At 46.9% G+C, this 16,816-nt stretch overlaps 1 protein-coding gene across 1 annotated transcript in view; it reads left to right on the plus strand.

Moving 5' to 3' along the window:
* The window catches only part of SART1 (spliceosome associated factor 1, recruiter of U4/U6.U5 tri-snRNP), a 598,340-nt gene that overhangs the window by 539,522 nt on the left and 42,002 nt on the right, over positions 1 to 16,816 (plus strand). The window contains exons 14-18 of the mRNA XM_086938291.1: positions 14,033 to 14,143; positions 14,407 to 14,494; positions 14,998 to 15,088; positions 15,536 to 15,671; positions 16,021 to 16,110. Coding sequence (XP_086794417.1) covers positions 14,033 to 14,143; positions 14,407 to 14,494; positions 14,998 to 15,088; positions 15,536 to 15,671; positions 16,021 to 16,110 — 516 coding nt within the window. The remainder of the gene's footprint in view (positions 1 to 14,032; positions 14,144 to 14,406; positions 14,495 to 14,997; positions 15,089 to 15,535; positions 15,672 to 16,020; positions 16,111 to 16,816) is intronic.

The raw sequence follows: 16,816 nt of genomic DNA on the forward strand, positions 1-16,816 counted from the left end.
GTGAATCTATAAAATATATCAATGCTAGAGAACCCCAGTGTACAGGTAAGTAACTTGCTTTATTCTGTTTGATCCACATTTCCTGTCTTCTGGAGACAATGTACTTGTTACTTTCAGCATTTCTCATCTCGTGAGGAATCCTTACTGTTTTTTCTTGTGGTGTCAATTCTTTAGGCACTTTTTGACAGCCCGCATTTTCTTATGGCAAGTCACCTACGGTGTTGTATTGCTGATGTAGTACCCCCCTCACACCTTTTCTCTCTGGGTTGTGTATTCTTTTAGAACCTCTAATTCAGAGTGTTTTTTGGGGTATACAGTGTATACATGATGGAATGTGCTGCTGTATTTTATATATTTATATATTGTCTTGTACCAGGGGTGTACTATATGCCTGTTGACAAGGTGGTAATTTCTAAGATATTTGCCCTTTTAGGTGAGTTACCCTTTTTTCAATATTATTGGAAAGTGCTTTTTGGAACTTCCCAGTTTTAGATAGTTCCTATGTATTTAGAATATACATGACCTGTTTAAAAAAAAAAAAAAGGTTTTAATCAAAGATGCGGTTGATTCTTTTCTCGCTTGCCTTGGTGTTTGAGCTTATTCAGGGCTCAACATTGCGTTCAGTCTGTGGAGGCAAGCTTTGTACGTTCTTGCGTTCTGACAGTAGTTATTGGCCAGTGAAATTCTGTGAATTGCTGGTCAATCAGAGTATCTGGTGTCTCACATTTATGTTAGTATATATACTATCTGATAGAGACTACTAGCTGCAGATTCCTTAACGTAGAATTATCCCCAGGTGTGAGACTGGATATGGAATTTTTTTCTTTTCCCAGCTTCTCTGCGTGCAAGGGGGCGGCACCGCGTGACTCCACCCTGACGTCCGCGCGCGTGATGTCAGCGAGGTCACTGAAGCCCCAAACCGGTGCGCTGACATCAGTTTTTTCCTTTTCCGCATGCAACGCGGTTCTGGTTTGTACTCTGGGACTGTTTAGGCCTTTCCCTTCTCTATTGCGTAGTGACTTGTGGGAACAGTGTGCGGATGCCTTCGGGCTTTAAAACGTGTTTGTCTTGTGGACGCCTGATGACGGCGGACCCTCACCTCATTTGCATGTGGTGTGTGGGGGAGGATCACAGCTCCACTGACTGCGAGGCGAACCAACGATTGAAGCCGAAGTCGCGGCGGGAACGCCGGATAAAACTTTCTCTCGGCTCGCATGTCCAGGTCAGCTTAGTCACCCCGATCAGTTTCTGCGGAAGGTTTTCGAAGCAGCCGTCATCATTGTCGTCCTCATCCCTCTCCTGTGCCGCAAGAGCGTCGTTCCCTGTCGGTAAGTGTTGCAGTTTGTCCCCGAGGGCTGGTTTACGGCCTGTTGGGGGCGTGGGCTCTCCGAGAGAGCCCAGATGGAGGCATATGCGGCTGCTTTGCAGGCCTCGCTGGCTCCTCCTCCTTCCCCCTCCTGGGACGTCAGCGGATCCCGTGCACGGTGCGGGGCCTTCCGCAGTGGCTCCGGCCCGACTGGTTTGGATCCAGGCTTGGAGGATGTGGTGGCGTTGGGTTGCGGCCCTTCGGGGGTCCCTCCTTCGGACCACGGTGCCCCAGCTTTGCCGCAAACTCCTACGGGAGTCCCAGTGGGGCCCAGAGCCCCTCTTGGCCCTTTGACAAGGTGCTTCTGCATGTGGCCGAGGTGACGGCGCCAGCAGCTGCTGGCCCTGGCTGCGCCACAGGGGTTCAGCTGACCCCTCTCGTCCCATCATGGGTCGAGGCTGGCGGGGGACTCCTCGTCCCTCCCCGGGCCCCTCTTGTTCCTCCACGCAGGCGGATGCCTCGTTGGAGGTCGAGTCAGCCTCCCTCTCCCGTACCCTTGTAGGTCGAGGCTGGCTGGGGTCTCCTTGTCACTCCCCGGGTCCCTCTTGTCCCTCCACGCATGCGGCTGCCTCGCCAGAGGTAGAGTCAGCCTTGGCGCCCCCATGGGGGTCGGCGGACACCTCTTGCCCCCTCATGGGTCGAGCTTGCCAGGGGGCTCCTTCACACTCCCCGGGTTCCCTTCGTCCCTCCACGCTGGCGGAGGTCTCGTTGGAGGTCGAGCCGGTGCGTCCCTTAGCTGCCTTGGCCCCACCCTAGTCTCCGGCGCTGTGTGATGTGGCGGAGGCCTGTCTAGCGTCTCTGGCCTTCTGTTGTTTGCTCTTGGCTGCTTGACAAGCCTTCTGCAGGCTATTTTCCTAAGAGGGTTCCCATGTCTTGGGACTAACATACCCCAGGTAGGTGGGGGTAGCTGTTGTATAGCTTGTTCTGTGCTTGAGAGTTGTGGTTGCCTTTGGGTCTGTGCTCTCCCTGGCGTTTAAGTACTTTGCAGTGTCAATTCCCTTCTAGGGGGTCGGTATTCTTTTGGCGGCGCCCCCGGGGTACCCTTCTCCGGGGCCATTGCGCTGTTAGCCTGGTCTGTGGCCTGGCGTCAAGGCTCCAATTCCATGTCTTTTTGTGTTGTGTGTGCGGACCCCTTCCTGAGGTGTGTCCAGGGCCTTCTTCGCATTCTGGCCCCCTGTCTTGGGGGTTGTGATGGATTTCTGTTCCTCCCTCTTTCAGGCGCACCCTGCCCGGTCTTCCTGGGTGTCCCAGGCTGCTCTTTCTGCTTCCGCTTGCATTATTGCTGTAGGCGCTGTTCTGTCTGGTCTATTGACGTCTACCTGTTGTACGATCAGCTGCCCTCTTAACAGAATGTGTTCCTGGTGAGGGAGGACGTGCCTTCTTTCTGCCTCGTCTCCTTGGCGCCTCTAGGTGGATCTTCTTCCTCTTCCGCTTCCTTGGCCCTGGATGGAGGTTTTTTGTTGCCTGATGTAGGAGTGGCGTGCTTTGGCCTCCTCTTGCCTTGCCCCTGTTTCCTCTGCGGAGTGTGAACGGACTTCTTCTCTCTTTCTTCTTCCGTATCCCCCTTGGGATTGGTGGTTTCTGACTGTAGGGGTTCCCCTTGTCTGGGGGGACAGGGCTCCTCGCCCTGCCCATTGGGCTCGTCCCCTATGGGACCCTCTGTTGTGTCCAGGCTGGAAGGGTCCTCTCGTAGAGTCCTCTCGTAGACCCTCCTCCCCTGTGGGTATGGCTAGGGTATCTATTCTACGTTAAAGAATCTGCGGCTAGTAGTCTCTATCAGATGTACAAGTTACTTACCTTCGGTAACGATGGATCTGGTCGAGACTATTTTAGCCGCAGATTCCTTCACGGACCACCCTTGCTCCCTGTTCTACGAGGGCCTTTAGCTTGCTCTTTCACACCTGCCTGCCTGTGGGTACCTTGTGTTCTGCGAGTGCCCTCTTTCACTCCTCCCTAGCCGGATGCTTGTTGGTGGATTTGCATCCATTCTTCCTTTCTGGTACGTTACTGGTAGGTTTGTGTGTGATCCTGCGTACCTACACTCTGGTGCTTCCATTGTGGGGCCTTCTCCTATTTCCCCTTCCTTTTTTTCCTTGTTTGGAGTTTCTGACTCATGGGCAGTCCTCTGAGTTGGGGTCTCTTTGGCTGGGCCTCAGCCTTGGCCTTTCAGGGGATGCGACCCTCCTTAGTGGTGTTGTCTAGGGGTGAATTGTTGTTGCTCTTCTGTCTTTCACTGTTAATGGACTGTGGTTGCAGGCTTCTTCGTCTGCTGCACAGTATTTCATATGCTTTTCCTTTCTCTGGGGAGACTGTTGTATTGTGTGCGTGGCTGGACTGTTCCCATGAGGCACAGGGTCAAGACTGATTTGCATATGGCCGGGTCTAAACTGGGGTGGCATGGTGAGCAAAAGAATGATGGATTTAACCCAGATCTCTTGACTGGGGGTGAATGTTATGATTTGTTCTGCATTCCGTCCATCAATTGTCTCTTTTACTTTCTCGCCCTAAATGCGCCAGGTATGCCCAAATGTGGGTCCTGGGCTCACTGTGCCACTGGAATCAAGCTATCCTGGCTGAAGAGAGGTCAAACCCCGAAACCGGTCCTAGGATGTTTGTTTCCGGTCCAGGGAGGACCTGGCTTGGCAGTTCGGGCTGGACTAATCCCATGAGGCACAGGGTCAAGACTGATTTGCATATGGCCAGGTCTAAACTGGGGTGGCATGGTGAGCAAAGGAATGATTGATTTAACCCAGATCTCTTGACTGGGTGTGAATGTTTTGTTTTGTTCTGCATTCCGTCTATCAATTGTGTGTCTTTTGCTTTCTCGCCCTAAGTGCGCCAGGTATGCCCAGACGTGGGTTCTGGGCGCACTGTGCCACTGGAATCAAGCTATCCTGGCTGAACAGGGATGAAACCCCAAAACTGGTCCTAGGATGCTTGTTTCCGGTCCAGGAAGGCCCTGGCTTGGCAGTTCAGGCAGGACTGTTCCCATGAGGCACTGGGGTGGCATGGTGAGCAAAAGAATGATGGATTTTGCCCAGATCTCTTGACTTGGGGGTGAATGTTTTGATTTGTTCTGCGTTCCGTCCATCAATTCTCTTATGCCCTCTCCTCCTGTGTCATCAGTGGGAGGCAGAATTTCATAATTCCTCCCCAAATAGCAGCAAATAACATCGGACCGTTGGGTATTGAACATCATTCATTACGGCCATACCCTGGAGTTTGTCCAACAACTACCATCCAAGCCCCCTTGCGCCACTGTATCGAAACATCTCCGTCTTCTACGGTTGGAGGTCCATCAGATGCTCCTCAAATGAGCTATAGAACCGATCCCTATCTCGCAAAGGGGAAAGGGGTTTTACTCCTGGTTCTTCCTGATCCATAAGACGTTAGAAAAGTTGCGCCCTATCCTATATCTGAGGGAGCTCAACCCCTATCTCATCAAACAATCCTTTTGGATGGTTTCTCTACCAAGCATCCTTCGACTTCTCAACTCGGGGGATTTCTTGGCCACTCTGGATCTAGAGGATGCTCATTTTGACATACCCATACACCCAGCTCACAGGAGGTTTCTTTGCTTCACAGTAGCCAAGAGCTATTTTCAATTCAGGGTTCTTCCCTTTGGACTTCGATCTGCTCCATCGTTCTTTACAAAGATATTCGCTCCGGTAGCAGCATTTCTGCGAAAACAAAAGCTTCAAGTCTTCCCTTACCCGGACGACTGGTTACTAAAAGCTCCTACCAAACAGGCAGCACAAAAATCAGTCATAGCATGTACACGCCTGTTTGCCAATCTCGGCCTAACGCTCAACGAACATAAGTCTTCTCTCCGTCCGTCAAGGACAGCCAGGTTTCTCTGGAGCCATTCTAAACACGTCCGTAAACAAGGCTTTCCAGACCTTTGCGAAGCAACAGAAGCTAATGTCCATGGCTTCCCGATTGTTAAAAAGACGGTCACTTTCAGTTTGCCTCTAGAAGTCCCTGCTGGGTTTCATTTCCTCATGCATACCCCTGATTCCTCACTGCAGGATATGAATGCGTCCTCTCCAGGAAGAGTTACACTTGCAGTGGCGCCAAGTCGAATGATCCTTCAACAAGATCTCATTTACCGAGGCCATGAGAGACGTCGCATCATGGTGGATGACCAAAGAAAACATTTCTCAGGGCCTTTCTTTCAGGTTCGCCCCGGCTCCACGCATAACTATGGACGCCTCTCTTGAAGGCTGGGTAGCAGTTTTACAAGACCTTCTTGTAAGCGGCCGGTGGCGGCCTCAGCATAGTCTGTTGCATATCAATCTGCTGGAGCTCAGAGCGATTTTCCTAGCCTTGCAAGCCTTTCTTCCACAAATACAACAGTCGACAGTCCTTATACGTACAGGCAATAAAACGGCCATGGATTATATACACACAGAAGGAGGCACCAGATCTTGACTGTTGTCACAAGAAGCACAAGCAATCTGGGAGTGGGCAATTCAGCAGGAGATATCACTCAGAGCAGAGCATCTTCCAGGTGTCCTCAACAAAGCAACGGACACGCTCAGCAGACTGAAGTCGGTCAGCCACAAGTCTACAGAAGGTTTTTCACAGATGGGGCACACCTTCCATAGATCTCTTTGCCAATCCGGAGAACAAGAAATGTCGGTTCTATTCAAGCAGAATTCACCATTGGGGATCGTTGGGGAATGCGCTTTCGATGGCCTGGTCAGGCGCATTGGTTCACGCTTTTCCCCCCATTCCTCTGATTCCCAGACTTCGCAGGAAGCTCAAAGGAGGAGTCAGAAGGAACATGGTGGCGGCAGGCTGAACGCCGGTCGCAGGGGCTCCCGGAGGCGGCATAGGCTGATGCAGAACCAGGCGGCATGAGTGTGTGAATCTGCAGCCATAACCCACTGGGTAAGAGAATGATGTTGCGCCTTCTATATTACTTGGGGGAAAAAGCGATTAACCGGCCTGCTTTCCTTCTTCTTTTTTGCTTTTTCGAGGCTTGGGTGTTTGCGGTGACGTTCGGCGACACCGGGACCTCGGGGAAGCGGATGGGCTATGAGGTGGAGACTGAGGCGGGGCGGGCACACCAGGAAGCAGGCTTCTCTTCAGCGCTGCGGTTTGGATATCGTCGGAGGAGCCTTTGGGGTCGAGCTTGTGCTGCTTTGGTTTTTATTCAGTTTCGGGGGCCGGTCTGCAAGGATTCTCCTCTTTCTCACTGCAGCACTGTACAGCCTCCGCGATAAGGTATTTTCAAGCAGGGGTGGAGCTGCAGCGTGACTGTATGGATCTGGAGTCTTCAGGGACCCATCCAGTTAACCCCTTGAGTGGGGGGCGTCGTTGTGCAGCACCAGGGGCGGGGTGAAAAATCCTGTTCTGGTTTGAGCGCTATTAGCAGTAAAAATCTCATAAGGGGCCAGAGGGAGCTGTCAATCTCACCCTTGAAAAAACATAGAAACAGATACCAACTCAGATCCCAGCAAGAACTGAGGTCAAAGGGTGTGCTGGACTCCATGGAGAAAGAAGGTCCTATACCATTAACCCCCCATAAAAGGGGGAAAAAAAGCGGGAGCTACTAAAAAGGTAAAGGGCCCAAAGACAGTCCAACCGCCTCCAAAAAATACTCCATCACTCAAGACCACCTTTTAAATCATAGAGCAGGTTGTGGGTTCAGGGGCACAAACCGGTGCAGCCATGCCGGCTCAGGAGTCCAGTTGCCCCCCCCCCCGTTGCCACTTGAAAACCGTTATGCGCTCTTAGAGAGTATGCCAGATTCAGGGAATGTGGTGAGTTTGACTGAATGCTCTACCGCCGACTCTTCTGTGGGCCCGTTGGTTGCCAGTCATATTAACTGCCTCCCTCCTCCGCAAGCCTCACAAGCTCCCCAGGTGTCACTATCGGTATCGGACCCTCTGCTCCCACAAGCCGAAGTGGATCGTAGAATGCATTGTCAACACAAGTCGCAGTTCAGCCCCAGTTGGATGTTCAGGTCCGGGGGAACCTGCAGCGGTCAGACGGCCCGGATGGAGATAGGTGGGTTCCCTTTTGCAGTCGCGAAGGGGGGACCTTATGACTAAGTTTGAAATTTCCTAGAGCAATCAGAAAGCTATCCACGATAGGTTTGATCTCCTAGAGTCTAGGCTGGATGATATTTGTACCCGGTCAGGAACTCTTGAGCTGCAAGTTATCACTTTGTCAGAATCTGTTATGGGGAACTCTAAGGATATCGATGCCCTTAAAGGCCCAGAATCTATCCCTTACGATGGACATGGAGAGACTAGAGAAGGAAGCTCGCAGGAACAATCTCAGAATATTGAAGATTCCCGAAGGGGAACAGTTGGAGGATATTAAGGGGTTTGTCTGCAAGTCATTAAGCTCTAGATGTATGGCAGCTACCGGTCGGGTCATGAGTAGGTCAACCGGTATAAAAATCTTCTCCTGGAATGTGAATGGTCTAGGGGGAGGGAGGAAACAATCCAGGGTTTCCAGGGTTTGCGAATATTTAAAAAATACTGATGCCCACGTCTATTGCAGGAAACCCATTTAGAGTCTAATGCATGTGTACAAGTATTTGGTAGAGTGGGATGGGCTCAGGATGTATTATGCTGAAGACAGAAAGGTACCCCACAAGAGGGGTAGCAATTGTTGTTAGGGTAAATAAGGGGATTAGGGTACAGAAATGGGAAACGGATCAGTCCGGTAGGTGGCTTGTGGCAACCCTCTCTATATGCGGCTCACCTTTTACCTGTGCTGTTTACTATGGTCCGAATGAGGACAATCCCGGTCCTCTTCTGAAACTTGCTGCTAGTTTGCTACTGACCTCGGCCCCTGTAATACTCGTGGGAGATTTTAATTTGGTTTTCGATCATCAGTTAGACCGGACCTCCAGGGCGAAATATTGTGCTCCAACTAAAACTGTTTAGTCACTTAGAAATATTATGAAAGATTTTAACCTGCTGCACTTGTGGAGAGCTAAATATGGTGCTATAAGAGAATATTCTTTTCATAGCAAGAAGTACAAACAATACTCTAGAATAGATTACTTCTTTGCGCATCAGGGACTGCATGCAGATATAGTATTGGTTTGCCACATTCCGGCGGGGATCTCCGATCATTCAGTGGTCGAACTAGTATTTAAGCTGGGATCCAGGACCACAGAGATTAGATGGACACTGGACAGAACGCTCTTTCTGGATGAAAGAGTGATGGTAGAGGTAAAAGAGAAAATTATCAAGTTTATTTTTAATACATGTTCCTCTACTGAACAAATAGTCTGGGAGTCCTTTAAAGCTTACCTCCGTGGGCTATTGAGTTCACTGATGATTCATAGGAGGAAAACCATTAAGAAAAAAGAACTAGATGATCTAAAAGCAATAAAAGAATAAGATCAAGAACTACAGTCGGCCGCTCTGTCAGCCAGGGAGAGTATCCCGAAGCTGGAGAGAGAGCTGCTAGATTTACAAGCAGCATTTAGAGCCGCGAGCGATAAGATCATTAAGGAAAGGTGGGAAGTCAGTAGATTAAAAAACTTTAAGTACGGCGAAAAATGTGGGGCCCTCTTGATGTGGAAATCTAGGACGGAGAGGGTTAGGAATAACATTAAGTTGTTAATTCAAAGGGAGTCCGCCCTACCGATATCAGAGGATGCGGCAATCAGGGAGGAGGCTAGGGGGTTCATGCAGGGCTTATACCAAGAAGAGACTCGCCTCGGACTAGAGGAGGTCAGTGTGTGGATGAGCCAGAGAGATCTACCCCAGCTGTCTGAACCAAATAAGAGCTATTTAGCCAGTGGGATCACGGAGGGGGAAATAGGAGAACAACTCAAGAAAATGAGCCGAGGTAAAGCCGCCGGTCCAGACGGCTTGCCGGTTGAGATATACTCACATATTTGAGTCAGTTGTTCCGGTGCTTGCCACACTCTTTAATAGTATTTTTATACAAAGCAACAGTATCCCTCCTTCCTGGTCAGAAGCTACCAAAACGCTGATAGCTAAGTAGAATAAAGATCCACAAAAAATTGAGTCTTATAGAACAATTTCCCTGTTAAATTCAGATCTGAAGAACTTCTCTGGGATACTAGACTCGCAGGAATTATAAAAACAATCATACACCCAAATCAAAGAGGGTTCATACCGGAGAGGCAGCTTAATGAGTTAACGTTCCAAGTAATAGGGGCAATTGATTTTGCAGAGGAGAGGGGGTTGCCACTTGCCATTATAGCAATCGACGCAGCCAAAGCGTTCGATCAGGTTAACTGGACGTATCTCTGGGCTGCCATGGCGATCTTCATTGGAAGGAGTTAAATCCCTATATCGGAACCCTCGAGCAAAAGTTCTGGTTAATGGAGGCTTATCAGAGTGGTTTGATATCTCCCGAGGTACTAGGCAGGGATGTTCCCTGTCCCCCTTATTGTTTGACGTTTATATTGAGCTTTTTGTTTGTACACTTAGAGCTGACAGTATAATTTCTCCTTTTAAAATTGCAGATCTAGAGCTTAAAACCGCCCTGTATGCGGATGACCTTCTCTTATACACTTCAAATCATGAAAAGGCAATCCCTCGGCTATTCGAACTGGCTGAGGAATTTGGGAGGGTATCCGGGTACAAAATCAATAAGGAGAAAACAGATATAATGGGTTGGAACAACTTATCCGTTATTCAGGGGGCTGGACAAAAGATTAGGTAATTGGGAATCCACCTAACTCAAAAATTGACTGATATCCCTAAAATCAGTTGGCAGATAGTAGTGAAGGAAGTCTCCAAACTGTTAATAAGGTGGGGAAATCTGCCACTGAATTTATATGGGAGAGTCAATCTCGTGAAAATGACCATCCTTCCCAAACTAACCTTTCTTTTTAACACCATCCTGTTACCATTTGTCTCTAAAGACATCGCTAGCCTTCAGTGGAAGATCGGATCCTTCATATGGGCTGCAAAATCACCCAGGATTGCCTGGAAGAAATTAAGGAGAGGGTTGAAGAGAGGGGGTTTGGCCCTACCGGATTTATTTTTATACTGTCATGCCTTTCAGTTTAAGAATTTTAGAATATTGGCCAATAAATTAGATTCTTCTTCACAGGGCAGCCTCTTTCAGGCGTTGTTGCATGACCAGCCACAGGGCCTGGAATTCTTTCTTTTCAAATTTGGCGACCAAAAATTTTACAAAAAAGTCCGCCTCAAGATCCTGCAGGCTGCACTCAAGTTATGTCCGGAGAACTTTGGGGATACCCTATTATAACATACAGGCCCCAATTTGGGAATCCCCCGGCACTCCGGAATGTCTTCAAGACCAACTGTCACAGCCGCTTAAAGCGGCAGGTTTTAAGAGATGGGGGGCATCTTTGTGTTAACTCTTGCTATGAGTTGGGAGTCCCTAACGAATTTAACCAACAGGTCTTTAGCTAGATTTAAGTTTTATCAACTCTCCGCCTGGTGGTCAAGGCAATCAGTAGGGACTGGAGTGGACACAGGGGTTTTAGATTCTATCTGTAGGGGTGGAGCTTGGAAACGGGAGGTCTCTTTCTGGTATAGGTCGTTCGTGGGGGTAAAGGACACCTTGGAATCTGAATTGGCAAACCTCTGGGGTAACGTTCTTTCTGGTAGTCCCGAGGAGGCTCAGAGAATATGGACGGATTCATTCTCTATGTCCCAGAGATTAATAAAGCCAGCAAACCTGAGGAGAAACCATCTGTTCACAGCTTACGGGGTTTATTGGACCCCTGCTAAATTATCCAAGGTAACACTGGATAATTATTACTGTCCTAGATGTAAACATCCGGTAGCGGACGACCAACACATGTTTATAGAGTGTCCAGAGATCTCCAGATACTGGGAGGCCGTTTGTGGTTGTATGGAGGAGGTTTTGTCACTCTCGATTATATGTTCCCCTAGACTGTTTTTTTTTGGTCTGCCATATGGATACAACATGAATAGCTCTGCTTCACAACTCCTATTCTATGCGATAGTCATTGCCAGGAGAGAAATATGCAGAGAATGGAAGTCGGAGGCTCCTCCCAGATTTGCGGACTGTCTGAAAAGTATTATGATGGTCAGTAAGTCCGATATGGCTTGCTTTGAAGCGAGTGCTGACGGGGTCTGGTCCGCACTGGTGGCCTGGTTGAAGAACTAACGGTGGTCCAATGATTGTCAGAGGTTTGTGGTCCGGTCCTCCCTGGTTTCCATGACGGTCCATCAAAGGGAAAGGGAGTTGGACAAGGAGACAGTCTACCTCTGGGTGAACCTTGTTTGCCGCACACAGACATTGGGGCGGCAATCGAGTCTGTGGGTGTGAAAGGCACATAGAGATCCCATCTAGAGCATACATCTTCTGGTGGCATGTATGAGGACTTACAAAAAAAAAAAAAAAAAAGGGAAGCTCAAAGCAGAACCGTGCAGGATGATTCTGATATCTCCTGTGTGGCCCAGACAGTTTTGGTTCACAGAACTTCACCTCTCCCTGCACCTTCCACTTCCTTTGCAGCCGATTCCTTCGCTGCTGATGATGTCCCAGGGTCAAGCCTGGCATCCGGATCCTCAGTCTCTACAGCTCTTGGCATGGCTCCTGAGCAGCGAGAATTTCTTGGTCTGAATCTCTCAGCAGAATGTTAAGAGGTGCTTTCTCAGGCAAGAGCCCAGACTTCAGATAAGACTTAAAGGTTGAAGTGGAAACGTTTCTGAATTTGGTGCCAGCACAACGGCCTCCATCCTTTTAAGTCTGAGCCACATAAAGTTCTTCCATATATTCTATCATCAGCAAAAGCGGGACTGGCTCAATCTTCTATCAAGGTGCATCTGGCGGTAATTTCTCACTTCAGACTCGCGTCTTCAGGCCCTTCCCTCGGGTCGGCAAGGATTATTAAACAGTTTCTCAATAGACTTTTCAGAGTTTTCCCCTCCAGTCAAGCCTCCTCCTCTCTGGCATCTGAACTTGGTTCTCGACCCGCTTATGAAGCCTTCTTTCGAACCTATTCACAAGGCAGAGTTGAAATTCCTCTCCTGGAAGGTAGCGCTTCTTCTAGCTTTGACTTCTGCTAGGCGTGTGGGAGAATTTCAGGCTCTCACCATTCAGGAACCCTTTCTCCAGTTCAAAAAAGGAACAGTGATTCTACGTACTAACCCAAAATTCATACCTAAAGTTCCTTCGGACTTTCATTTCAATGAGCCGATAATTCTTAAGACTTTTTTCCCTCATCTAGCTACTTCGGCAAAGAAAGCACTTCACTCTCTGGACATTCAGAGATGCTTAAAGTTCTATCTTCATTGAACTAAAGACTTCAGAAAGTCTTCTCAAATGTTTGTCTTTTAGTGACCCTCGTAAGGGTCTTCCCCTTTCCAAGCAAGGGATCGCTCGTTGTATTACCAATGCTATACAGTATTGTCGCAAGGCAGCGGGCAGGCCCCTAGAAGGTCGAGTCTGTGATCATTCCACGAGGGCGATTTCTTCTTCTTCTACAGCCCTCTTTGCTGGAGTACCTATCCGGAAGATCTGCCATGCAGCGACCTGGAGCAGTACCCATACGTTTGCAAGGCATTACTACCTGGATTCTGCAACGCAGAGGGACACAGCAGTCAGCCAAGCAGTCCTTAGGAACCTCTTCCAATAGTGGTGAGCTTTAACTTTCATCCCACCTTCCATGTTACTGTTTTATTAGCTCTTGCACATTTTGTGAACCTCATGTGTTTAGTTCTCGAAGTATGTTATTGACCATTGAAATGTCTTTATGATGTATATAATATGGCTTTGTTCCTAGTTTGATATTGGTCATGGTTCAAAAAAGGTGCTGATGACTGCTAGCTACTCTGATACAAGCATGGGAATCTATGAAAGTTCCAATACTCGAGTAAGAACACAAGTTACTTACCTGTAACTTTGGTTCTCCAGTATTGGAAACTTTCATAGATTCCCATGCAACCCACCCGCCTCCCCTGGGAAAGCTCAGCCTCTTCCATCTTCAGTGGTTTGGTTACATAATGGCTACGAAAATCTGAGGTTCTGAGCTTCTCTCAGCAGGATTCTAAGGGGTGAGGGTAATCTTATTGGTTGTTCATTTTTTTGGGTCTATTTACAAAAAGAGGTGGATAGGTTGCAACACAGGAATGGGCCTAGGCCTAGGTTCTGTTTTAATTAATGGTTTCTATAGCTATTTTATGTATACCGGGGACTCCCATTCCAACGACGGGTAATCAAACAAGCATGGGAATCTATGAAAATTTCCAATACTGGAGAACCAAAGTTACAGGTAAGTAACTTGTTTTCTTACACCTACCTCATACAGTATAAACTCTAAAGTGTAAATGGAAGACTGCAGTTGCTAGCACCATAAAAGATTTATCAGAAATAGTCATGTACCCTTCAGTAGTAAATCAGCTTCCAGTAAAAGGGGCAAGCAAAGTAGTTCCTCTTCCCAAACAAAATGGATGCAAATACTTTGTTTCATGGCAAGATAAAGTAATCTTGAGAGTAAATGCATTTCTAGAATTAGGAAGACTAATCAAATAAACAGCTAGAGGTTGTTACTGATGATCTTACAGAACATAGTTCTTGTAAATAGGCAAGGGTATTTATCCTTTGATCGCCTGACATTCACCTTTTGAAATGAGCGTGAGTTAAATAAGGTTTGACATTGGCAGGTATGTTTAATTATGTCGGTAAGTGCTAATCCTGTCACTTTCTCATGAACTATAGGACTTTGATCAAGAAAAGGAGGGATCCCCTGACCAAAATATGGATTCAGATGGTGAAGAAAATATTGGCTGGAGTACAGTTAATCTGGATGAAGAGCAGCACCAACATGATGTGAGTACATGCACAGCTGTGTATCACTTTTTACAAGATCTTGGCTATATTTGGACCCCGCTATAAAAGTTTGAGGCACTTGCTATGCTTGTGTGAATTACATCAATCTTAAACATTTATAATTCACAGTGGGGCTTAAAAATTGTTTATTAATCGGATCAAGATGATGCTAAAGGGTGACGGGTGAAGATAACTTGGACACAGAGTTCAAGTATGTTGATTTCACATTTCTTTTAATACTACTGTTTTTTTTTGTTGCTCAGTTCTCTACATCTTCTACTACCATCCTGGATGAAGAGCCAATTGTGAATAGAGGCCTTGCAGCAGCACTGCATTTGTGTCAGAACAAAGGTGAGAAATCATTTCTGGTGACGATTTCTCCCCTTTGGTGAATGAATACCATCTCTGCTAGTTCAACCAATGCTACCACTTGAGTTCAGTGCTCCCCTTGTTATTTGGAATGTGCAAACGGGCCTCTGGCTTATTTATCAAAAACACCTGTAAGCATTGTACTTCTTGCACATGTATAACTTGTGCTTGATCTATTTTCCGTAGTCCGAACCTGTACATCCGTTTAACATTTCCACCATTTTTGTGGGTGTGGGTCATATTTTCGCATTCAGAGGTAAGTAAATGATGGAGGATAAGCATTTGGTGCAAAGTTAGGACTTTTCTTGTACAAGAATGACCTGCTTTATCTCTAACTCATGACTTACTGTAACATGAGGTTCAATGGTAAATTATGCAATTCTCTGCTACATCTTCAATAGGACTAGCCAGGACTTGAAGTGGAATGTGGGGAGCGTGAAGTTAATTTGCTGATCTTGTATACAACTCTTGTGTTTTTCATTCAGGCTTGTTGGAAACACAAGTGCAGAAGATTGCAAGAGTGAAGGCTCCGAACAAGTCCTTGCCTTCAGCACTATACTGCATTGAGGATAAAATGTAAGTTGCTTGTAGCCTCTTTTTAGGCCTGCAGATGGAATGTTTTCCTTTCATGAATGGCTCTACTTGTACAGTTGTAAGCCGCAATAGGAACAACTTGGCCAAATGTTTGAGCCAGTGTCACCTCTCCAGAGCCTGTAGTGCAGAACAATGACTTGACCGTGCCAATACAGCTGGGCAATGATGCTTCTGGTGTCATCCTTTCTTGCTGATAAGGCAGCACGCACAGTCATGTATGCACACTTCTTCTTTTCAACCCAGCACTGTGGGATACTAACGATGGCAGTGCCATCTGTTCAAATTTGTTAAAGGGCAGGTATTGGGCACTTCATCTTTAAAATGCCAGACTGTAAATGGCAGAAATGAAAGCTGCTGAACTTCTAGTGTCTGTAGTTTACTGCAGAGCTTCTCGAAAGTCTCTCTGTAACACATATCTTTGCTTTTTAGGGCCATCGATGACAAATATAGCAGGAGAGAGGAGTACAGAGGATTCACCCAAGAGTTCAAAGAGAAGGAAGGCTACCGACCTGATGTAAAGATAGAATATGTGGACGAGACTGGCCGAAAATTGTGCCCAAAGGAGGTATGTATAGAACCCTAAGAATGTTGAACATGCCAATATTGGCTTCTGCCATATTACAACTACCTTCAGAAGTGTCTCTTCAGTGTTTATGAACAGTACAGAAAGTTTGCTGTATGAAAAGTATTTCTTGAACTATAGTCTTATTGTAGACCATGACAGGGCAGGTGATCCTCTCTGTGTAAACTAGACTGAACAACCGAGTATACACAGTTATATGGCATCTTGGAATATCCTTTCTGTGAGCAAGTGAAAGTATTGCGAGAGGATATGGAAAACCCTATTTAGTACACCTATATTTCAAGAGACGGCTCCTAAACTGCCTATTAATTGCAAATCCTTTCTGTTTCAGGCCTTCAGGCAACTTTCACACCGGTTTCATGGTAAAGGCTCAGGCAAAATGAAAACAGAAAGACGCATGAAGAAGCTGGAGGAGGAGGCGGTGAGTGGGCAAGGAGTAGGCCATCTTATGCTGGGTGCATTGCTTAGGGTTTACGAATTAAAGGATTGCAGACTTAAGGCTTTTAATGTATGGCACTGTTTTAGTGTATTAAAAAAGGATGAAAGGACTGTGCTTCACTCTGCGAGTGTTGAAGAATGGAGTCAAGGTTGTGACTGGTTATATTGGAATAGTTGTTCAGTTTCTGCTAATTCCATTATGTGACAGATTTTGTAAAAGTAAGAAACTCGTGATTGTTGTCAGTTTTTAGTAGTGATGCAGTCTGTTTTTTAAAGGCCAACTGTTCCAGTGCATTTTCTGTGTGCAGGTAATTACAAAAAGTAAAAAGGTTGGAGTGGTCTGCCTAAGATTAAAAAAGGGCTGTTAGTTTTGAAAGGAATGTAACCTACTTTTACAAGACATACACTTATTGCAAACAAAATGGCAAATTTCTAAAGGCTGGTAGTGTCTGGTTTGATGAAAAGTTGCTGCAGGCTATGTAATTGATAAACCTAAGTCACTGGTTGCATTTTATTGAATACTTATTTATTTAATTATAAAGCTTTATATAGCGCAAATGGATATTGCACTTGATAACTCAAGATGCCATTTTGGTTGCACTGCTGTTATGTGTTTTGCAGACGGGCAGGTCTTCATTGTATTTTGTGTGAGACAGAATGTTGGGAGCTGCTCTAAATATTGGATGAAT

Source organism: Lissotriton vulgaris, chromosome 9, assembly GCF_964263255.1.
Source record: "Lissotriton vulgaris chromosome 9, aLisVul1.2, whole genome shotgun sequence".
NCBI lineage: Eukaryota > Metazoa > Chordata > Amphibia > Caudata > Salamandridae > Lissotriton > Lissotriton vulgaris.